Below are 26,017 nucleotides of genomic sequence, written 5' to 3' on the forward strand. Positions count from 1 at the left end.
TGGACCTACGATAAATTTCGCTGTGAACCCACACCAAACAGTTACCTTTGGTGAATGTAAGGGAATTGCTGTGACTGCATGTGGTGATTTGTCATCCCAAATTCGGCAGTTCTGGGTATTCACAGTTCCATTCAGGTAAAAGTGGGCCTCGTCTCCCCATAAGATCATCCATCACGGCCAAGCATCCTCCACCTCCATTCTGGCAAGAAAGGTGAGAGCAAAAGTCAATCGCTTATCATGGTCGGGGTACAGTAACTCTTGTACACGGCTGATCTTGTACGGATAGAAGTTGATAATCTTTCGTAAAATTTTCCATACCGTACTGTAAGGCATATCCATAATAAAAGGTAATTTTATTCCGTATTAATTTGCATTTGTTAACACTCTATTTTCTATTACACAGTGCCAAATATTCCCCTAGCGGTGGCTTTTGGAACTAATTTTTTTTCACGGAATCCTTAGTTCTCCGTCTTGTTTAATCTTCCTACAAAATGTGGCGTCATTCTCGCAAATAGATCGAGGCTACAGAACACTGTAAGCACTGTCAGTTTAATTATGGCCACCCGGAGGGTTTACATCATTACTAAATTAAATATCACACTTAAAAAAAGGGAGCTATTTTTAAGTTAATAAACAACATCAATTTAAAAAAAAAATATTTTAGTTTCTGCCTTATTTACATATTTTTTCCTTTAAATGCAACAGTAATTACTTCAATTAGTCCTTCATATATTAATGAACAGCTACTATCTGAAGGTTTATTTTATACGGCCACTTTTATCTAAAACTCATTGAAGTAACTGCGTTTTATATAATACTTCTTTTTCTGTGTTAAAAATTGAATTAGACAATTAGCAAATTTGCTAATGCTCATGCAAAAGTTCTTTAAATCAATGAAAAATTATCAACAAGATTAAACCTTTTGAAAAGTAGTCATCCATGTTAAGAAAAACATGAAGCCATTAAAATGCGTAGAAGTATTCCATAAAATCAGCTACATACTAGCGAGCTTTTCTGTATAAATAACAGTTTTCTTAATTTTTTTAAATAAATGGTTTGCTCGTCACCACTCGTTTAAAATTCAGAACTCACTAAATTTTTTAATTAGATGAAACAGTAACTTTATACTAATATCAGTATCGTGTTTGCTAGTCTCGTGTCAGCCGAAACAGAATCAAATCATAGTAGTCAGATCCTCTTATGAATTATATCAAAGGCTCGTTGTCAAAAGAAGGATGATGCCCACAATGCCGAACGGAAATTAGGTTTATATGAATGATGAATGAAATGAAATGAAAAATAAATGCAAGCTTCTTGTGTCCCCCCTAAAAAAGTCGCGATTGATTAAAAAAATTCGTGTATTCGTACCATCATCAGAGGTAGGAAAAAGCAAGTCCCGAACCCGCAATACAAGTCCCTAGTAAAGGCTGAATTTTCTACTTAAGCGTGTTACCTCCGCATTATTCCTGAAGAAGCATCTGGGCTACTCTGAAACTAGAGATAATATTTTCTGTAAATATATATATATACATTTTCAATACCAACTCCATTACGTCACTCCTGGTGACGCTTGAATCCAAAATCTTTAACTCAAGAAGCCAACGTTTTATCCATAGGCAACAAGAACAACCTTAAATTGATGTAGATATATTTTAAGAAAAATTCAAAGCCTGAGATTTCGAAATCTATCACTATTTTCTCGCAACAATCTATTGCTTTAGATTATTCTGTAAAAATTATCAACCATATATCAATTATGGTTGATTATTAAGGTTTATTACTGCTAATAAACTTGAGAATTTTCCTTTAAATAATTTATAAAGTTATTTATTCTATTAGCCTATGCATCTTTTTATTACTATCTGAAATTTTTTTAAGATTAGTCTTTTTTTTTTTCTTTCATCAAGAAGAATTTTTGAAAGTGCAATCCTTTCAAACCATGGTATAAACTTGACGTTTGAAAGGAGATGCCTGAAACTGGCGCATTAAGCTTCAAAAAGTCACGCGGTCTCCGGCAAATGCCGGAGTGAGGGATTGGCTCAACGCCCCTTCAGTCAGACTTCCGATTAAATATGCCACTCCTACTGAAACGACTAATATTATCAAACACCTGAGACAAAAGAAATCTCCAGGAATTGATGAAATCAGCAATACAGCAATTAAAAATTTGCCGCCTAACATCATCTGCAGCCTGACAAGTATTTTTAATGCTTGTCTTGCTCTTTCTTACTTTCTAACACCTTGGAAAATTGCTAAAATTATTTTACTACCTAAACCGGCTAAAGATCACACCCGACCAGACGGATATCGTCCTATTAGTCTACTGCCGGGCTTAGGCAAAATTTTTGAGAGATTTATCCTAAATAGACTGAAACCATATTTTCAGCATCTTCCGCCGGAATAATTTGGGTTCCGTGCTCACCTCTCAACAACGAAGCAACTTGTCCGAATAACCGAATTCGCTGGTGCAGCTCTGCACTGCAAACTTAATGTTGCTATACTCATGCTAGACGTGGCGAAAGCATTCGACCGCGTCTGGCATGAGGGCTTAATTGCTAAATTAATTGACCTTCAATTGGACAGAGAACTCATTCTGCTAATCCATTCTTTTATCAGGGATCGGACATTCAGAGTCTCGGTAAAAAATGAATTATCCAGCACTAAAATAATGACTAGCGTTATTCCACAGGGTTCTGTGACTGGCCCTATACTCTATCTATTCTACGTTTCAGACTTTCCGAGATTACATTTAAATCATAATTCTATGTTAGCCTGTTATGCAGACGACACTGCCTTGGCAGTGAAGTCTGCTAACATCAATCATGCTATTCGGAAACTCCAAGACACTATTCCCTCCATAGAACAATGGTGTGGATATTGGAAGATACGAATTAACGCTCAAAAATCGCAGCTCCTACTCATAAGGAAAAGGAAGAAAAATGTTCCGATCAGGCAAAGTGTTTATCTTTTTAACGAGGCTGTGCGTATCGTGAAACAAGCCAAATATCTGGGCATCACCATCAACGACAAGCTCACATAGCAGCATCACATCCAAACAAATCAGGGATAAAGCGATTAAAGTCATGGAATGTTTATATCCCATGATAGGGAAATATTCAAAACTTTCGTTGGACAAGAAACGACTTATTTATCTAGCCACAATCCGACCCATCATGACGTACGCTTCGCCAGCGTGGACTACCGCTACGAAGGGTGAAATCCAAAAATTACAAGTTGTGCAAAACCAATTTTTAAGAATTATCACAAATGCACACCCGTATGTGAAGAACAAACGTCTCCATGAAGATTTAAAAATGAATACAATAGTGGAATATTTAAGAAGAACTAACGGCATTTTATGACGCCGCTAAGGAGTGCCAACATATGGACATTTTCAACCTATTTCACTATGAAATTTTACACGAGCACAGGCACCTCCGTCCATATGCCGCTTTTGTACTCAGTGGAAACCAGGATTTTCCAACATAATTTGTGTTTTTAAGTATGTAGTACTCTGAAAAACTTATTTGACTTGTAAATAATGATGTTTAGAAATCTTAGCCGGATGATCATGTGACACACACAGCCACGCCCACAAGATATTACTTATATTTTTCCTGTATATACTATTATACTTTTTGGAATCGTATTTTATTTTCTGCATTTATGACTGCAACACACACCTTTTATGAACTGATTTAGTACTATTTTATGTATAACTATTGTAAAACTTCAGATTTACAGCGCTACGATGCCTGGATACCTCATCGCCAACCAGATGTCTTATCGCTCATCACGTGACATTGGTCACACCCCCTGCATATGCTATCCTGTCTTCACGAGAACTACGTTCGGCATTTCCTTACCTGCAGCGCTCCTAGTAGCACCAAAGTTCGATAGCCGGAACACAATCTGCAATTTCGCAGGTTAATCGCGGCAAATAAAGCAAGTTGGAGTTGGAGGCAAATGCCGCCTCTGAACTCGCTCCTGATTGGTTAACGCTTTAAGCGCGAACGCGTGACCGCGTTGGTGTGAACGCAGCTTTAGAGAGGGAGGATGTAACAGAACTATTTGGATGTAGCCGAGCTATTTTGTCGAACGCCGCCTAGTAGGAAACGAGAACAACTTACAGGTGTCGATTTCCAGCTGTAATGAAGATATCTTCTACAATATAAGTCTCCTTGACTCAAATATTAATTCTAAATGTTAGATGTTCCGTTTTGGTGTATGTTCTTCGTAATTGTTTCTGTGCTCTGCTAATAAGTAATTTTAGAACTAACCGACGTTTGTGTTTATAGAAGAACGGTTACAAATTCATAATATATCCCACATCCAAAACGACACATAAAACAATCAGTTATTATGAACGCATTTTGTGCAAATAAGACGCATCGTTTAAATATAAAATCTTTTATTTTTATTTAGTATTATATAAAAACACTAAAATACATATTTATATTATACTTTGTACAATAGTTTACATACACTATGCAGAGGTGAATATAATACACAATGAAGAAAGGCTGTATATAAATAATAATAAATTATACTTGTGAGATAACAAAACATTTCATTTAATGCACGCAATGGGGTTTATCCAACTTAAATTTCTAGGAACAATTGCACTTAAAGGTCTTTGGTGAAGCTCTGAAATGACATCTCGAAGTCCGTGTAGATTGCACATCAGCGTCTGTAAAAAGAAAAAAGACAATTAAGCTTGTCAGGTACGAACATCATCACTACCAACAGAAAGTAATGCTAAGAATCAACGAATTAAGTATGATACTTCGCAGGGAACATACTTTTTTAATTAAAAGAATGCACAAGTAAAGTAATCATCTCATTCAGACAGTTTTGGTAATAAAAAAAGGAACACAGTTGAATCACATCCCTTTAACCAGAAAGTACATACGTCGGATTATTATTCAACAAAGACACAAGTGGCACTGAAGTACGTATACCGTGAGCCAAATTTTTTTATACTTTTGCCTTAAACTTCTTCTGCAAGCCTGTTGAGAGATGAAGTTACTGTTGGCCGGAGTTAATCATTGTCAGCAAATTGCTTTTCACCTCGAAACGCCTTTATTAGTTGAATGTCTAGTGAAATGCTTGAAATTGCTTGTGTGATACTTCCCTTGGGGTCAGCAAGATTTTCAGTGAGTCCTTTCGGAGAAAACCTCATTTTTGACAAAGAACCTGAGGGGTAAGATCAGAATTTCTTTAGGGCCAAGAGATAAAACCACTTTTTCCAGTCTATCATCCCGGAAATCGAAAATTTGACTAATCTCGCACACGGTTCGCAAAGTGAGGCGGTGCTCCATCTTAGTGAAAGAAGATCTGCAACTCAGTTTCTTACACCAGCTCGATAAACTGCAAAAAAAGCGGCAGGTGAGGTTGGTTTTTAGGGCGGGTACTCCGAAAAGTCCCATTGAAATTCACATGCGAAGATATGCTTTCGGATTTTGCTGTACATGATGATAATTTTCTTATTGGGGGGGGGGGAAATGTGCTTTGCTGGCAACGAAAAATTCCATCGAGAGGTAACTGCATTTCTCAACAGTTTAATGGCAGAAGTGTATGACGAGTATGTGCAAAAACCTGTCTCTCGAGAAGATAAGTGCTTTAACACGATGACGTCTTATATACAATAAACCGTCCAAGATATGTATCTTCAAAACTGACAAATTTTGCTCAATTAAATGCTATTTATTTTTTTAAATGACAGATCAGGCACTACTTTTTGGATGTATTTTATACATTACTTCCTAGCGAACTCCAAGAACTACAGTACTCGGAAGATTTAATGGATGAACACAAACAGAAGCCGAAGTATAGCAATTGGCTCATTACATATAAACTGTATAACTACTGCTAATTATAATAGCTACGTTTAGCTAAGCGATTTCGATTTAGGTCTGCATCTACTATACTGATTACTTGTATGCCTTAAATAGGTAATGCTGCGTAATTAATTCTACCTGATTTCAATTTAAGTACCACAGTAAAATATTGTACTTTAATCAGTTAGCTTGTTTTTCGCTCTAATTAGAAACATAAGAATTGTAATCAGAATCACGCCATGATCAAATATTCATCTACATTTTTATTTCTTAAAACTGATCCTAAAGTATAAGAAGTGTTTTTATTCAAGAGAGATCTTATTTTCAAGTCAATACGGCAGTTTGAACGTCGCATCAAGTGATAAAAAATGACAGAACTTTTTTTTTTTTTTTTCAGAATAGTCATGCTACAGCATACGAGAATAACAGCGATGAATGGTTACGGGTATGGCCACTGGAACATGGCAAAGCTCTCGAGTGCTTTATGCTTTAGGGAAGAAATGAAGGATTTAAGAGAAAATGTCTCGTATTCATTGGGAAAACCAACCATGCAGCCAGCCCCTTTCGTCTAGGTTTGAATGTAGGACAAATTAAGAGCATTCAGCAGTTTTCATCACTCGGCCACTGGTGGAGCTTTACAGCGATGGAAGGAGACTTATCCTAAACTTCTAAATTACAATCCAGGTGACAACAAGCCGTAATACAGTTAAATACAACAATTAAAAACAAGCCCAACATTCGTTTCGGGCCTTTGCAGCCATGTATTTGAGACTGGTCTCTGAGGAACCTAAATAGTGATCTCAGCTAACAGGTCATATTTCAGATTCGTTTTTTTTCATAGCTTGCATCCTCATCCTAGCGGCTTTAAATATATTGACAGGAGATAGCCCTTGCTAACGAACACAGAGTATTTGATTAATTTTTCTTTTGCTAGCTGAAAAAGGGCTTTAAGTCTCGGAATGGGATTTTGCGTGGGCTCACTATAAATGGCGTATCGCATTTCAAACTGTTATAACCAAATAAAATTGCCCTGTATTACTTTTAAAGAAATTAGAAAATGAAGAATCTGCTTGTATGTATGTATGTATGTCCCTCGCAGTGCAAAAAACGACGAATTTATCGGGCGACTAAAGGTATCCAATTTTGAATAACGTAGTCCTCCACCCAAACGTGTACAATTCGAAGCCCGAATTTATAATTTCGAATTCTTTTTATTATTTACTAGCAGCTATGCTGCCAGCCTTCGTCTAGCTTAAATGTACCGGGAAAACGGCTGAAGGAAACACCAAACGTTAAATTTAAAAACTGCTTAGGATTTTACTCTGCAGAACAACTTCATAAAAAAAAGTTATTATGTACAACAAAATTACAATGCAATAATACAAATATTAATTATCCTAATAAAAAATTAACCAACATTCCGTTGAAGAAAAAAAATCACGCAAAACTTTTCAATATCTTACAAATAGTGAAATAAGCAAACCATAACATGAAAGAAACTAAAAAAACAAAAAATTCCCCGCAGAATTTTACTCTGCAGAACAACTTTATATATACGAGGGTTGGAACTTTAATAGTGGCAACACAGCTGAAAAAACGCTACGCAACAAAACCAAAGAATATACGAGAAGCTAGACCCCGCGCCGTACCCTTGTGATGTTGGCCAATTATGTTTGACTTGAAAATGACGTCATTTATAGGCGGAGTAATCGTGAATGGCTGACGATGTAAACATGAAAGTGTTCATATAAGTTTTATAGTCTAATCTTATTTTCTTTTATAATCTCAAGTTTTCCATACTATATTAGATTATTATGCCTTCTGAAAGTATCTCCTGGTGCTGCTTGTTTTTGCATTTTGGCGGTTGCTGAATCATTGATTATTTAATCCGAGTTTCAAAAATAATATTTTTACATATCAACTTTTATATTAACATACATGAAATAATTTATAGGACATCACACTGTTTAAGCATCTGTGCCATATAAAAAAATATCTGTACAATTAGTTATTATTCTATCAGTTTATTAATGCGATTTATACAGAATCACTATCAAACTGCAGTTATAAAAAAAAAAAATAAAAAAATAACTAATTTTAAAGCTATAGGAAAATATGCATTGTTTGTAATAAGGATGACGTTTTTGGAGCATTGTATGAATGAACAGCTTAATGAGCTTTTTGTTAATAAAAAGGAAGTAGATGACTGTGAATGCATTTACAAGTATTCGACATTCTAAATAAAATTTTTCTATGAAATTAATAAAAAGTTGGATACACATTATTATTAATAAATGTTAAGTTTTTTTTCTCACAAATCTGAATAAAGAATTAAAGTTTTGGGATGAAGCATTTGAAATTACCTACAACATTAAGCGCATACACAAAATTTTCATTATGTATTTTTATTATTTATAAAATATTCAACAAATAATATTTACAGTAAAAAATTTTTTAAAAAAGTTAAATCTTAGTTATTATGTGATTAACAAAACATATTACATTAGTCAGATGTTATTTTCAAAAGTTTGATTATTTACAAATGTTTTCTTTAATCATAGCACACTTTCATTTAGCAAACAGATTTCCTGGGTGAAATTAGCTCTTAAACATCTTAAAAGTTCTAAAGCCACTTGAAATAATAATTTAATCTCTCATAGTTTGTTCTAAATTATTAGTTTAGAACCCAGTTTGCTATTTGGCTACCAATACCCTGGTGGAAAGGACTTACACCTCCCGGCCCATGAAGAGCAAGTATAGACTTACCTCATGGACCATCGGGAACTGCTAAGTTCATAAATTTTATACCCCCATGGCCGAGACTGCCTAGGTACAGATCCTAGCCAGTACTGCGCAGAGTACTCTACGTCGACCCCCGGGGGGGAGACTAAGATAAGACCATCGTAATGGTAAGGCAAAAATGAGATTTGTCTGAAAAGAATGTTGTGCCATGCTGAAACTTCCCACATAAAGAAGCACTGGTAAAACATACAATTCCAGTAATTAAAACAACCTATAGTTCTTTCTTTTTTTAGTCTTTCTTCATAGCATTACTGGAGTACGTGATATGCATATACACTGCACTATTAATTATCTGCATATTCCATCAAAGTCTATGCTAAGTCATCTAACAGGAAGATTTTAAGATTATTGGATCCTTCATTTATGGTATTGTATTTTGAATACCAGCAGCGTAGTAAGCGAGAGAGGGAAACAGATACATATTATGACAGAAAAAACTTTAATATATTTTAGGAAGGGATTTTTGAAATAAACTGTGATAACTACAAAAAATGAATAACTATTACATTATATAGAATAAAAAAGATTAAAATCATTACCAGCAATATTTTTCTTTTTGAGGTTATGGAATAAGAACATGACCTAAATTAAAACTGTGCTTGTAGTACTCGTATGTGTTGTAGTACTGCATTGAAATTTTATTTTCGTAAATTTTAATATTTATGCTAGCTGTACATGTCTGTACACACTTTTTAAACCTTGAGCTTTTAGTTGCCATATTCTTTTCCCTTCAGATTTATAAAATCCACTTCGGCTACCTGTCATAGTTAGAGAAGAATGGATTTTGAATTTTTTCCCCCCATGAGCTATTTATTACAAAGGATGTTCTGGTATTTCTTTCCTCATCGTGTAACCATTCATAAAAAGCTCTATAAAAAATTAAAAGCAATTGATAATCCATTATTTCTACAAAATTTTAGACAGTAAAAATTTATCTAATAACAATATGTTAATTTCATAATATGTAATAAACATATATTGTAATTTTGAATCAGCATCTTGTTAAAATATATATAGTATTATGAAAACCAATTTTAACCTGTATATGTTAAAAAAGAATATGAAGTCTACAGTTGTTTTTAACATAGTGGGTCATTTAAAAAATTCTGTCATTTTTAGTGGCTGAATTTAAAATTACATCATACAGAAAGCACCCACAATGGATCACTTATGTAATCGCAATCATTCTCACATTTTCTCATCTGGAAATCAGCTTATAGGTGACTTGGAAGCCAAATATTGCTCAATATACTGTTTAACATGTTTCAAAATATTTCACAGCTAAGAAATGTTAGAAGTACTGAAATATTTTAATGCAATGTTATTGTGTCTAAGATGTAAGGCAGATGAACTAGAACATGCAAAACAAGTATCCTGATTTTTTGTTATGTGTTTCAAGAGGCACGTAGGTGGTAGTTATCACTCAGCATTAAGAACTTTTCTCTATTTATAAATCCAAGCAGCCACTGGTAGTTTGATCCAGTTCAAATCCCTGCAAAATTGCTAACTTCACAGTTGTTCATGTAATTTTCGAAATGTGTAATATGAATACAACCAGCTTCCCTTATCTCTGTCCTTTATCAGATAGTCCTAATGTGCTTTATCATTATCTGATCAATCCAAATTAATCCTGAAAAATTATTTTTTGAATATTTCTGAGGGCAATATCTATATTTAACATTATTTCTTTCAGACAACTAACTACCTACACAGAAGAAAAAAATATCTGGGACCATGGGTGGTAATTTTCCAGAGGGTTCATTGTATATGTATACTTTAAAGCTTTGCCAAAGACAGGGGTTATGTCATTAACACACTGCACATACAGCAAAATTACATTCCGCAAAGACCAACTTTTTATGGGAAAAAAATGGGTTAGGTATATTTCAGATTAAGAAAGCATGAATACTTAATACAAACCTTAATATTATTGTAATTAAAAGGCAAATATGAAACAAATGGTAATTGAAATAATTTCTATTACTGCTTAATAAGTACTAGGTATATGATACAATTATTTTTTTATATAGCTGCTGTTTTTGTTTGGGACAATATTTGATGCAACTTATTAAATATATTGTGGTAAGGAGTGCAGTTTTTGAATTCCTCTCAGTGTTTTTTTCTTTCTTCACTTCGGTCAATCTGTATTCCAAAATCGGACATTTCCTGTGTCTTTTTTAGCAATTTGTTTAACTTCTTGTACATTAAAAGCATTTCATCTTCCCCTCTATTCCTGCTTTCACAGTTCAGCTGCTGTTCAGTTAATAACAAAGTAAAATCATTCAGTTCTTAATTTATTTCAGAATTATCATTCTTGACTAATGTTTCTATTTCTTCTTCCATATATGAATATTCCTTTTGCAGTTTTTATGATTTCCTTGGCTTCATTTTCACTCGATGGAAATCCTTTAAAATTGTTCATTGGCCAGAGCAGAAGCCAGAAAACATTCATGGTTGATGAATTCACTTATTCCCATGGGCCTTCAATCATTTCTATGCAGTGTCTTATGTTGAATTCGCCCACCAGCAGCCGAGCGGTAAAGTCGCTGAACACTGGTAATTCGGTCCGAGGTTCGAATCCCTCGAATGGACTGGCTGCATGAGCGTTTTCATGGTTTTCCCCATGTGTAACGTGTATACGAGCCAGTTTCCCTTAGAAAACCCTCCACGAAGGCATTCCTTCCCTTAGGCATATAGCCCTCGAGGCTTTGTCATAATCACATACACACTTATGTTGAATTTCTTCCAAAAATCCCATTAGTGTGCTTTCTTTCATCTAGTACTTTATTTGCAAAGATGTAAACATGCCTGTTGTAACACGCTTTGAATGTTCTTATAATTCCTTGATCCATTGTTTGGATTAAGGGAGTTGAGTTTGGTGAAGAGAGGAGAACATTACAGTTCAGGTTTTGTTATTCTATGTAATATCTGACTTTTTTAATGAATGAATTTTCAAACCAGCCATTAAAGAAAACTATTGCAATGCTGCCAATATTCCGCAACATGCTGCATGTAATTGGAATTCTCACATTGGACAAATTAAATTGATACAATTAAGATAATGCATATAAGCAAATTTGTGTTCTTAGTGTGTTTACTATAATAACAAGGAAATGGGAAGAATGCATTGAAAGAAAACTTAAGCATTCATTTTTCTTTCATTAAAGATTATTTTGAAAATATGCTAAAGATTAAGATTACTTAAAACTCAGTTTTTAATTACAAATATGAAGGGGGAAAAGTTTGTTAGACAGTAAGTTCTTTAGTCCACTAACTTCCCATTTGTAATACTAAAAGGAGAAAAGCATGTATTATAAAAGGACCATTTTTCCAATTTCCGATAAATGGTTTATGAACATATCTGTTCAGTTTGATTCTTTAAAATCCACAAAACATGTTATGTAAACTGAAAGGTAAATATACTGAAAAAAATTTAATGCAGATGACAAAAATTTAAGTATGATTAGCTTTAGGTATTCAAAATAAGTAAACAATTTGAAAGAAAGCAACATATATGAGATAAGAAAATTGTGAAGCAATGTAAAATGGTATGTACACTTTAGTGAATGAAAGCAAAAAAAGAATTAATACAATTAAATCTCCCTGCATCATGTCTAGCAGGGAAATTTAATGTATCGATACCAGTTTTTGGTGCTCTTCGGTTATTGGGACCAGATTCAGAAATGTATGTATGTATGCATGCATGTACAGATGTATGTGTTCATGTGCATATGTATGTATGTGTGTGGTATAACTTCATCACTCAATACATAAATTTTAATAACTGTATATATTGTATATACAGTATGTATATTTATCAGTATATTTTTCAGTTTCGTTGTCTTAGTTGTTAAAAATTGGGTAACATTTCTGAATCTGATCCCAATTATAGAGGAGTACCCAATTTTTAACAACTAAGACAATGAAACTGAAAAATATACAGTGTTATTAAAATTTATGTATTGAGTGATGAATTTATACCATAAACGTAGTTTTCAAGGAGCGTAAATATGCAAGAGATGCAAAAAGACTAACTGGTACGTTAATGTTTCAATAATTTTATAATTTGCAAGTGGAATGTTGGTAAGTCTTTTGGTATTACTGATAATAAAAGATAAAGAGCAAGATTTATAACATTTCTCACACTGATAAGATCCGAAAAAGTTTAACAACGATTAATTCAAGCATAGCAAAGAAGAAAATAGCACTTTTTCAGTAATTTTATTTTCCTTAAAATGAGAGAAAAAAAATTAAAGTAATACTTTTACTGCGTACTCAAATAAAAGTACGGTGCGGACTGACAACCTTGTCTTCATGGGAATGACAGATCTAAACTTTTACTTATAATTTCATACTTAAGCAGATTGTCTAAATGTTCTCTATAATTCATTATTGTAGAGAAGCTTCCAAACAACCTTCTTCTCCGCATTTAATGTGATTCAGCTCACTTCAAAATTTGTGCATGTTGCGTAAATGCTTTCTAAGTTGCACCCACGGAGTATTAAAGTATACTCCATAGTTGCACCTTATTTTTAAAACGTTTTTCGCAATACATGCAAAGCACACACTCTTCCGAAGAAGACATGCCGTACGCATTCTACCAAAACATACAACTATCAAATAGATAGTCAACAGTTAAAATGGACCATCGCGTCAAAGAATATGTTCAACTTTCTGTGATCGCGTCACGTAACAGAAGACCACGCCCACAAGCTGATGTCATCGAGAAGTCTAATTTAATTGGCTAGCTACATGAGGGTACAGCGCGGGGTCTAGCTTCTCGTAAGAATATCGCGTATACCACACGTAAACTACATACCTACCTTACCTCTCAGCAAAAAGACTCGTCCTGCCTACGTAACGCGCATGCGGAGTGACGCGAAGAACGAATCCTTGTATTAGCTCGTAGTGCTGTAGAAGTAACGAGAAACTGTGTACCCGTATGTATTCGTTACTCGGTGAACCAGTACTCGTTACTATCGTATCGTTACTCGTTACTTTCGGTAAAATCGATCGGTATCCGTATCCTGAACCTATTTTATCGGTCTACGGCCCTAAAAAGGGCTTTGAAACGTCGCATCACATTGAATCACGTGAGCTATTTTACCCCGCGGGTACTGAGTAGTGCTGCGATAGGGAGTTTTGCGTCGCATTTTTGGGTAGAAATAATTCACTTTATTTTGGCTATTATTTTTTGGTGCACTGGATATGATTCATTATTAAATTTTCTATTGCTGTAAGGGCTTAGTTTCTAAAGTCAGAAGCGCCTACGGAAGGCCGTCAGGAAAATAGGAAAAAATAAAATAAAAGATAAAGAAAGGAAATAAATATTACAATAATAACATTAATTATTAATTAAAATAATAAAAAAATACTTATTAAAAAGCTTAATAATTAAAATAATAAAAAATAGTGATTAAAATAATGAATAATTAAAGTAACATAATAATTAGCAACTGAAATATAAAATTTAATAAAAATGTAAAAACAAATAAAAATTAAAATAATTTTTAAATTTATGATGACTAATTAAATAATAAAGTAAAATACCAGATCTTGTCTTATTGGCTTAGTATCGTTTCGTCCTTTCTCATTTCATCCCCAGCTCGAAAAAGTGTTATTTCGTTCGCTGCCTTCCCCCCACCAATTCCCTCTTTTCCGTTTCATCCGCTGTTTGAAAAATAGGTGTTTACTTTACGATAAGGCAAACGTCTGTTTACTTCAATTAAAATGGTTTAGAAGAGATGACTGTTTCTACTTCGACTTAGCTTTTGATTTTTTAATAATATTTAATATTTTATGCAGACAAATTATGTTTAGCAGAATAATGAATTTCAGACGTGTTCAAAAGGTGTGTATCTGAATATAGTAACATTTTTGTTATATAGTATCCATTTTTTTTTTAATTTCACACATTTCTAAAGCAACAGAAGTAAGGTATCACTATTTTGGCACACACATCAAAAACAGGTATAATTAAGATTAATGTTACATTCCTTATTAAAAGTAATGGGTCCTCTTTAAATGCAACCATTCATGCTTTTAGAGGATTTTACATGTGGTGGTCTTAAACAGATGATGTTCACTACCAATGTTTGTTTATGTTCCCAAAAATAGAGATCTCTTAAAAGGTGACCTTTTAGAGATGTTGTAAATAGATGATTTGCTATAATTATTTTCCAATGGATAATGGAATTAATGTAATTTAATGTCAATAACTCGAGGAAGCAAGTTTAAATACGGTGCAACAAAAATACAGAAGTATATTAAATGACGAAAATATTCATATTTTGTCAATGTCAAATTTAAAAAAGAATTAATTTTGGACAAATTATGAAATCTAACTTTTAACGTTGTCTTCTGGTTTCTACATTTATATCTGGCAAAGTTTTATACTCGGTATGAAAAAATAAAAATACAAGAAGTTTGAGTCCCGTAGAACAAAGATTGACCGGGAAATTTAGTTTCAAAATTTGCAATGTTTGATGCCATTTGTAACTTGCCTTCGGGTATCGCTTAATTGAGAATAATTCGAGGAAATAAGTTTAAATGAAGTGCAGCAAAAATAAGCATAATTTAAATAGTCGTAGAAGGAAGTCATGCGGAATCCATATGAAATTTTCACTTTTTCATAATGACCATAAAACTTTCCCAAATACAAATACAGAAACTGGGAGACCGCATTAAAGATTAGCTTTCGTTATTTGTCCGTTATTCGTTATTTCGTTTGCTGCTTCCCCCATTCCCTTCATCAGAACCGCTAATGACAAAAGGGTGATTTTTCCCCGATTCATCCCCTTTCCAAAAACTCCTTCTTGAGACTGTTATTTGTTGAGACAAGGAATGCTATATTATAAATGTAAACTTGCTTTTTACACTTAGCAACTTGTCACACTTAACTTTTTTACACTTAACAACTTGCTTTTTAAACTTATGTTACTTTATTAGAGATAATAGTGAAGCACTAAATATTTCAATGTGTTATTTCATAATGCTATGAGTATACCTTTATTCATTTAAGAAATAGCCCACCAGCGGTCGAGCGGTAAAATCGCTGAACACTGGTAGTTCCGACCTGAGTTCGATCTCAGGCGAACGGGCTGGCTTCATAGGCGTTTCGTGTTTTTTTTTCCCGTATTAGCTTAAAAGCCAGCTTACCACGTACCATATGAGCCAGCTTTCCTAATAAAGTGCTCTACGAAGGCGTTTTCCTCTTAGGCACATAGTCCCAGTGTGTTTTGTCATAATCAATTAAACTAAATCATTTAAGAAATATATCAGTTAATCACTGCTCAGTGTACATCTGCTGTTTGCTTATAAAAACACTTTGTAAAGACATTTCTACTATTTCGCTAATAATTCTGGAAGGCTCATAGAATTGAAATTATGTTACACTAGCTAACAGAGAACTTAAGTCTGCTTAATACAACAAAATTCTGCTTGACTTGCTTTCGTGTCTTTGGGAAACGTAAGTATATGCAGAAATAAATATTAAAATCTATCACGTATATTTGTAAGGATGTAAAGCATACTGTTTTGGTTCGCGATAATGATAAATATGCATCATGTTACGACAGTTTCAAAAGATCACAAATAACTATACATATGCTAGACTTCTAACAAAATTTCTGTTAGAATATGAATATGGATTTATTATTATATGAGTCGTAAAAGGACCCACCAGCGGCCGAGCGGTAAAGTCGCTGAACACTGGTAGTTCGGTCCGAGGTTCGAATCCCGCGAACGGGCTGGCTACATGGGTGTTTTCGTGGTTTTCCCCATGTGTAACGTGTATACAAGCCAGTTTCCCTTAGAAAGTCCTCCACGAAGGCATCCCCCTTAGGCAGATAGCTCTAGTGTGCTTCGCCATAATTAAATACACGCATACACACATGAGTCGTAAAATTCAGTATTCGTCATTTTTAGATTCTAGGTATATGACAAAAAAATTTTTTTTTAAATTTTCGTTTTATTTTTAAAAATTAATTCACTTTATAGCTTTTTTTCAATTTATTATAAAGGAATAGGAGTTTAAATTTTGATTTATATATAATATGATATAAATTCATCATTCATTAATAATATTTTATGTATAACAGAAAAATTATTATTAATGTTCCAAATTTTAAATTTTAATGATTTGTCTTACATTTGTTGTATATTTGTTGAATGCATAGCTAAATATTTCAATTATACACAATAAAGATTATGCAGAAAACAATTCAGCTGGCATGACAGCTAATTGCGAAAGAAAAATTAGAGTCTTATTGCTCTTAACTCTTAGTACAAGCAGCCATTTTTAAATTGACGTTAAAATAAATTTATTCTATGGTCTATTAGAAAATAACTATACTGAATCCTTTATTGACGACTTCTAAGAGGTCGCTTTCTGAAAGAGACCTGTATTTTTGAGAACAAAAACGTACGTTGATACTGAACATCACTTTTTTAAGATGCCAGAGCAAATGCACAGAGCTCCAAAAATTCTCTAAAAGCATAGACGGTCACATTTAAAAAGGCTGACTACTTTTAATAAAGCTTGTATATTAATGTTCATTACACATTTCTCACATTTTTACTTTCTTTCAAAACAGCGATATTGTGGTTCAAATGCTTTAGAACTACGTGAAACTAATAAAACGACTCCTATGTTATAAAAACCTAATTATATTCAGATACACACCTTTTGAACATGTTTTAAATCCATTATTCTAATCAGAATACTTTGTCTACAGAAAACATTGAATCAATATTAGAAATCAAAAGCTAAGTGAGATTAAAGTAGGAAGAGTCATGTCGTCTAACCCATTTTAATTGAAGTAAACAGGTGCTTACTTTATCGTAAAGTGAACACCCGTTTTTCAAACAGTGAATGAAAAGAAAGAAGAGCCCACCAGAGCTCAAGCGGTAAAGTCGCTGAACACTAATAGTTCGGTTCGGGGTTCAATTCCCGGCTAACGGCTAGCTGCACGGGCGTTTACGTGGTTTTCCCCGTGTGTAACTTGCATATGAGTCAATTCCCTTTAAAAAATCCTCCACGAAGGCCTCCCTCCCCGTAGGCAATAGCCCTAGTGTGCTTTGCCGTAACCGAATTAACCAAAACCGAAAAAAAAAAAAAAGGGGAATTGGTGGTGGAAGGCAGCGACGAAACGTAGTTTTAGAAGAATGGGCTACATAACCAAATTTCTATCTATACTCTGGTAAACAGTACATTATTTCCTCATCAGAAGCCTAAATTTAGCTGATGCTCGGCTTAGTTCTTAAATTGCAATTTCAGCCGCAGCACCCAAACAAGACGATGTCTGGTATTTTATTTCATTACTTAGTTATTCATCATTAATTTAAGAATTAATTAAATTTTCATTTGTCTTTAAATTTTTATTGAATTATAATAATAATCATTTAATATTCTAGTTGATAATTATTTTATTATTGCAATAGTTATTTTATTTATTTTTTTAATTTTTATTTATTTATTTATTCATCTTTCCTGAAGGCCTTCCATAGAGCTCCAGCACTTCTAATTTTAAAAATTAAGTCCTGACTACAACCAATGATTGCGAAAATAAAAGTCAAGTAACTTATTTAGTGATAATTAAATAAAAGTCAAAGCTTTTATTTTCGCCTTACTTGGCTTTTATTTTATATATATATATATATATGTGTGTGTGTGTGTGTGTGTGTACTTTACATTTAATTATAAGGACTTATATATATGTACTTTAATTATAATTTATTTGATATATATATACATATTTACGTTTGGTAGTATTACCGATTGCAATGAAAAGGGAGGTGCACATCTAGATGTTCTAAGGGACCCATATACAAAATTTCAACGTTTCAACGTTCTATAACTAATCGTTTATGAGTTATGCAAAATGCATACATCCGTACCTACACATCACGGAAAAAATCCCTTTTAAGTATCAACTAAGAGTCATAATCATTAGTCATAAGTATCAGCTTAGAGAAATGGGATTACATTTAACAATCAGTTTGTTTTTTTTTTTTTTTTGAAAAAAAAAAAAAAAAAAAAAAAGAGAGAGAGAGAGAGAGAGTCCTGAATTGTGTTCGTACGTACAGAAGTTACCCCAAAAATAATTTACATGGATTCCGTAATCGTCAAAAATGGATATTTCCGTTAAAATATGATACCCAAAAGTTTTCTCGATTGCAATACTTACTACCATTTTCTTTGATACAAGGAAGTAAAGAACCTATATTAACCTACATATTCTTATGTAAACAATACCTAAGTGCAGCATATAAATATTTCAAATCAATAAAATCTCACTATGGCACGCTCATAAAATAAAAAAAATAAAAAATAATAATCATCTAAATTTTCAAATTACAAACATAAATAGCAATAGTAAAAAGCAAATACAAAATAACGCTATCAAAATTGCTCATTTTCTTAAATATCAACAACTAAATAGTATTTCAACTAAAACACATAATATAAACAAGAGTTTGCCCGATGCCCAAAAAAATTCAAAATTATCTATGAAAAATATGAGCGCATTGTGACGCAACCGTATCATTTGTATTCGAACAGCAACCGCATCATTTGTATTCGCATCGTTCGTATTCGTATAGCAACCGCATCATTTGTACTCGAATAAACCGCATCGTACGACATGCGAGTAACGAAATGAATTTGTGAGTACCGAATCGGTACTTCGAGTCAACCGATGTACCCGTTACTCAGTGACGAATACATGCGGTTTGCTCCAGCTCTATTAGCTCGCGGTCTAAAGTAAGTGTTGTCAGGATGTTTTCAAAACAAGAACAACGATGTTGGATAAAAATTGAATGTGCCAGAGGTCGTACAGCACGACAGTGTCATCAAGGGCTTCAAGAGGCTTGCGGAGAATCTGCATTGCCTTACAGAACCGTAGCAAAATGGGTGAAAGCATTCAATGAAGGATGCCAAAACGTGGCAGACATGCTGCGGCCAGGTCGTCCGAGTGTCAGCGATGCAGACGTGCAAGCTCTTGCCGCACTAATGGACAGCGATCGCCACCAAACAATTCGTCAGCTGGGCGGACAAACAGGATTAGCACATACGACTGTGCTGCACATTCTGAAGGAACGCCTGTCAATGAGAAAAATTGCTTCACGATGGTTTCCACATCAATTGACGGAAATGCAGAAATGGCTGCGATACGATGCTGCCCGAACCCACCTGGAGCGCTATGAGCGCGAAGGAGATGCTTTTTTACTCCGTATCATTACGCTGGATGAGACTTGGGCCCGATCGTGCCAGCCAGAACTGAAACGCCAATCAAATGAATGGCGTCATCACGGGTCACACGACGTTCGAAATTTCGTCAGAACCCCAACAATGTGAAAGTTATGGTGATTCTCGTGTACGACTGTGATGGTGTCATCCTAACGCATACTATTCCCCCACAGCAGACCGTCATTGCGCAGTATTAATGCTCATTTTTGGAGCACAATCTCCGACCAGCTTTGAGAAAAAAACGGCAACACTTTCTGCAGAACGCTCCTCTCATTTTGCATGACAATGCTCGGCCGCATGCAGCGCAAGCTGTGACTGATTTGTTCAAGCGATGGGGCTGGAAAGTGCTTTACCATCCACCGTACAACCCCAGATCTAAGCCCTTGTGACTATGACTTAATTCCTAAGATGAAGGAACCACTTTGTGGCATTCGCTTCCAAACTGTTTCTGAGATTTTTGCGGCAGTAGACCGGTCCATTCAAACTATCAACAAAACAGGCGCTACTACAGGTATTCTGCGACTTCCACATTGTTGGAAACGGGTTGTACACAATGCTGGCGACTATATTGAAGGACTGTAAAACATGGTGACATGAATCACTTTTGTATTCCTTGTAAATAAATAGTTGCCACTATTAAAGTTCCAACCCTCTTATTTAACTGACAATGAAATATGCCAATCTCTTAAAAACAGCGACATAAGAAATACGATGAAAAATTGTTGCCAAACCCATATTTCAAAAAGAATGAAACTATTCAAAATGATGCGATTTCATCAAAAATCTATCAAAAACAATAAGAAAGGAAAATTGTTGCCAAAATCACATTTTTAAAGATGTGAGATGTGAGAAGTGTAATCGAAAGCTTCATTTAAAAATTTTTTAAAAAATAAAAAATATCATTTTCCAAAATTCTTTTTGTAAAAGCAGTCGCAAGGATAAAAGTTTAACGTGTCCAAAAATCAAAGAAAAATAAACCGTACATTTTTAAAAATAAACTTTTCTTAGAAAAACTGCCGTTGAAAAGGTGTTGAGCTCACTTTGTTAAATAAACTCGTATTTAATCGATTTATTGAAACACGAAATTTTTAGTTCGTAAAATAGCTAAGTGCCTACGTTTCATGACGATGTGAAAATGGAGTATGTAGAGTAAAATCTCGCTTTCCTATAGCCCATTATGTCTCAGAATGACGCGATTTCGTCACAAAACATAAAATAAAAATAATTCGAAATCAAATTTCGAAAAAATCGCTTTGAGGTGCATTGGCTCTTGTCTAGATGCACCCAAGGTTCTGGATGCACCTATGTAACCAATTTCGTAGCCGTGGGTCTATTAGCTTACGCGCAGCGCGAACGAAAGACACACACAGACAGACTCTTTCTTTTATTATATGTAGAGATTTCAAAATATTGTAAAACTTAATAAACTCTTTGGGCGACTTAACGATAATTTCCGATACTTAGCCACAAAAGTGTTATCAGTATCAAAATGGGATTTTGCATCAGTTGGTTATAAACGGGGTATCACTTTTCGATTTTATTAAGCAGTTCGGACGTCTCTTTTGTACATTCGGGACTAAAGCCCCGAATGAGATTAGTCTCGAAACTGCATTTTACGTTGAATTACTAAACGGGATATCACTTTCAAATAGTTGCCACCAAATGTTATCGCTCAGTATTATATTTAAAGAACTTAAATAATGAAGAATTTGCATGAATGAATGTATGTTTCTCGCACTGTGGGGGAAAAAAAATACACCTACAGCCATCAAATTTTAAATATCTCAGTTCTCCACCCGAACACGTGCCCCGGGAAGCCCGAAATTTGAATTAGTTTTATTATTTATGCCATATTCTATGAAACTTAAATGAATTTTAGATCAACAAATTCAATGATTTGAAAGCCAGCAGTGGCAACACTGTACGAAAAAAAAATATTGAGACTGTCCATCGGAAATTATGAAGATATGCTGTTTTTAAATATTTTGTGGTTTTGCAGTTGAATCGAATTTTATGTGGTATTAGCGCCAAGAACGTAATATTTAATAAATAGAGTAAACACACAAGACATTAATATTTTTTTCTTTTCTTTTGTAAAGCCCTCAGTTAGAAAACCAAACATTGATATAATGAATTGAGAAAAGACAGGAAAGAAACAGCAAAATGCATGGCAGCGCTTCATGTTGCTTTGAAAATTCTAAATGCGTACTGCTATGCTGCTTTTAAAATTTTTGTAATTATGCTCTTGAATTTTATATGCATAAATGGGAAGAAAATGACGTTTAATAATAAAGCTAAAAGACATAATAATAATAAAAATAATAAAAGTCTGTAGGAATGATTGTAACAGCAGACTTGTAGACTGTGAGGTCAGTGAGAGCATAAAAAACCTTAACAAACAGTTTTGGGCTACGATATCACTTTTGATGTTCAGTGAAAAAATGTAGCCATTTAATGCCACGGCCACGCTCTTCTTCACTTTGAAAGAAGTCGCAGATGTGTTAAATTCTATGAGCTATCTAACTGTTTGCAGACAATACAGCTTTCATTTTTTCCTTTTCAGGTGAAAGACTAGCCCAACTGCGTGAATGATGGGGTAAATAATGTATTTGCCCGGGGAATTTAACGACCTCATAAAACGAAAGAAATTTTCCTCTCCTCTTAAACACCCCATTGGGTCTTCACACTTTCCAAAGAAGACATCAGTCTCAAAATTAGGGTTTCTACTCAGTTTTACTTTTCGAAGCAAATAGCAGCCAACAGAAGAAGAAAATCAGAGAAATAGAATTACATATCACAAGAACAAGCAAAGAATTTCTAATAAATAGGCTAATTACTTGAATAACAGTAATACATGCAAGAGATAGCAAATAAATAAATAAAAAGTATTGGTTAACAAAAATACTGGCATTAGAACTTAATTACTGGTTTTTCATTAATTACAATATTACAGCAAATAGTGTTACAAATTAGATAATTTTAAAGTATAGGAATCATCTACATTCCTTGCAAATTACATCTATTTAATGCCATTATTAATTTAACATCTTTCTTTGATCATAACAGTAATAGAATCTGAATTAAACTGGAAAATTTAGTATAGTTATGTGGCATGCAAACGATTATTCATCACAAAAGTATGTTAAAAGTGTGTAGAAATATTTTTTGTTACTTAAAGTAATCATGCAAATGCTTATTACACGTTTGGAGCCCACCAGCGGCCGAGCGGTAAAGTCGCCGAACACTGGTAGTTCGGTCCGAGGTTCAAATCCCGCGAACGGGCTGGCTGCATGGGCGTTTTCGTGGTTTTCCCCATGTGTAACGTGTATACGAGCCAGTTTCCCTTAGAAAGTCCTTCACGAAGGCATCCCTCCCCTTAGGCAGATAGCCCTCGAGGCTTTGCCGTAATTAAATAACCTAACCTAACCTATTACACGTTTGGAATTATTTATATATAATTATAAATTTTAAATAAATTTAAATCATTATACTAATAAGATTTTCTAAAAGTTATCTAGAAAAGAAGGATAATAAAAACTGCTCTACAAATTAATATGTTTCATAAGAAATTAATAGTAAAGTTAAATAAATAATATTTTTATACAACTGAATTTTCACAGTTTAAAATTTAAATTAGCTTTATATAACAGAGAATATTTGTTGTTCTAAAAATTAATATATCTTCTCTCAATATCTCAGATCCAGTAATTAAGATGGGTTAAATCAATTTAATCCACAACAGACGGATACATTTAGAAAGATATATGTCTTGCATATTGCCGAATAGCAACTGACTCGAATCAAAAGCGAAACGACGCATTTAATAATAATTCCACGAAAAATCCCATTTCGAGACTAACAGCCACTTTGGGCTAAAAACATTTGTAACCAACCATATGGTAAAAGCTATCTATAAAAATAAATCCGTCATTTTTGCTTGACGGCAATAACATGTTGATTTTGAGACATTTCCACGATTACAGAAAATACACTTAGATGAATGTTTTTTTGATAATATCACACTCACGAAAAAGAAAAATCACATCATGGCGGCGACTTCAGGATCTTTCGACAGAGCCTCCAGATGGTGGACTTGTACTCGCCGATGCCCGGAGACGCGAAGAGATTGTACGGAACCTCCAGATTTCGAGGACCCTACAGACCTGCTGGATCTCTGGCTACGATGGTCACTCTTATGGCGATCACTAGTTTTAGGAGCTGAGTAGGTTAACTGTGTTGATGTAAGCCAAGCGTGTTCCAGAGCATCCTCAGCAGTCAATCGATTCTTTGGATCAGTCTGCAGAAGTTGAAGTATGAAAGACTTAGACTCTTCGGATACATCCAACCATATCTGTAAAACATTAAAAAAACATAAATAACAGAAATCATTATATTCTATACTATAAAATACAATAATCATTTATTACTTCCAAATCTGTATACATAAAGAGTAGGCAATATTATACAGTACAATTAATTGGGACAAAGCTATTTTTTAAGAGAATTTTAAGTTGATTGCTAGCAGGCACCAGTAGGTCCCTCAGACTTCTGCCTTAATGTAGTCTGTATGTTTACTTCCGACTACTTAGAACTGGTGGTTTAGGCAAGAAATGAGAATTATTGCACCATTTTTAAGCTTCTTTCTGTGAGAAGAGTAAATTATTTTGCATACTTTTTAAATAAGTTTTGCGTTCGTTCATTTTAGTTTATGAACAATGGATATAATGCACAGAAAGAGAGCAAAAATTAACAGTCACACATCTGTGACTGTAGAAAATATCGGTTCCAGGGTTGGTGTTAGAAAAATGAACGTTTTTTCGATTCTGAGGAGACACGATGAAACTGGAACAGGAAGGGCAAATGTGGTAGAAAAAAGAAAACAACCCAAAATCTAACCGATTCCAACTCCGAAATAGTAATCCAAGTAAAACTAACAAGGACTTTAAAAAGAGATCGGTTATCTGTTGTATTGACGTTAACCCTCTAAATGTGCCGCTTAGACGTCTTGCTGCTGGTCGGAAGGTGAGAAAGGAAATTAAGAAACAACACCTTAGATGAAGCAGAAATTATTATTGTGGGCCAAAAAATACAAATCTTGGATCACTAATAACTGGAAAAAGGTCATTTTCAGCAATGAGACTCATTTATTTCTTAACGGTTACACATCTAATGTTGTTAAGACGAAGCAAGAGTGAATCAACAAGATCTCAGCATATCCGACAAATCATAAAATAATCGACAAAAGCAACATTTTTTTTTTTTCACTGTATATCGCACTGGAAATCTAGTTCCTATTGATAAAATGATGAATTCCTCCAAGTATATACAAATTGTAATATGTAAGATAGTCATTCTTCAAAACCTTTGCGGGGACATTTCAGCATCCCTTGGCTCCAAGCCACAATTCCAAATCTGTCATAAGTTTCATGTTGGAAAATAAAAATTATTGCGCTAGACGGGCTAAAAATTCGCCAGACTAAAATTCCATCGAAAACTTGTGGAAACTAGTAGAGTCAATGCTTAAGAGCATTCTAGAGGTCATTTCTGCTAAAGGAGCATCTATTAATTTTATTATTATTACTGTAAATAAATGTATATACATAAATTAACAAAAAAAATCGCTTTGTCTCAGTTAACTTGCTTACTATACTAATGAGTTAAAATTAATGTTCAGCGATTTAATGTAATGATTGATTGAAACTATCGTTATGAGCATCCCGATATAATGGAATTTGTGGTGTGCGTTAAAATGAATGCAGTCACATTCAAGTCCTTACAAGGAATTTTCCGTAAAGCAGACTACAAAAGCTATTACATTTCAGATTTAGATTAGTTTCTTTATAATCATGGTCTTAATATAATTAATATATATAATTGGCGTTCCGACAGATACTTCAACTTCTATGCATGAGATGGCGCCACGTGTAAAATCCAGTTCTTAATCGGAGCAGCAAAGCGACGTCATTACTCACTCAGATTTCTCGTCTGACAAGTGTACGCGACGCTAGCACGAACTGTGTTCCGAGCTCTGTGTTGATCTCTGCAATGTAATTTAAATTGTAATTTAGTACTTAATATATTCTTTTGTTATAGGAGATTGTCTACTCTTATTTTCTTTAATTATATC

The 26,017-nt window shown here is 34.0% G+C and overlaps 1 protein-coding gene across 1 annotated transcript in view; it reads right to left on the reverse strand.

Moving 5' to 3' along the window:
* Positions 1–4,400: 4,400 nt before the first annotated feature.
* LOC118196415 (serine/threonine-protein kinase H1 homolog) overlaps positions 4,401–26,017 on the reverse strand; it is a 139,777-nt gene continuing 118,160 nt past the window's right edge. The window contains exons 2-3 of the mRNA XM_085815070.1: positions 23,918–24,241; positions 4,401–4,690 (exon numbers count right to left, since the gene is read on the reverse strand). Coding sequence (XP_085671196.1) covers positions 23,930–24,241 — 312 coding nt within the window. The 3' untranslated portion in view covers positions 4,401–4,690; positions 23,918–23,929. The remainder of the gene's footprint in view (positions 4,691–23,917; positions 24,242–26,017) is intronic.

The sequence above is a fragment of the Stegodyphus dumicola genome, chromosome 4 (assembly GCF_044657685.1).
Source record: "Stegodyphus dumicola isolate Sdum_Otavi_A_Nest chromosome 4, ASM4465768v1".
In the NCBI taxonomy this organism is placed as follows: domain Eukaryota; kingdom Metazoa; phylum Arthropoda; class Arachnida; order Araneae; family Eresidae; genus Stegodyphus; species Stegodyphus dumicola.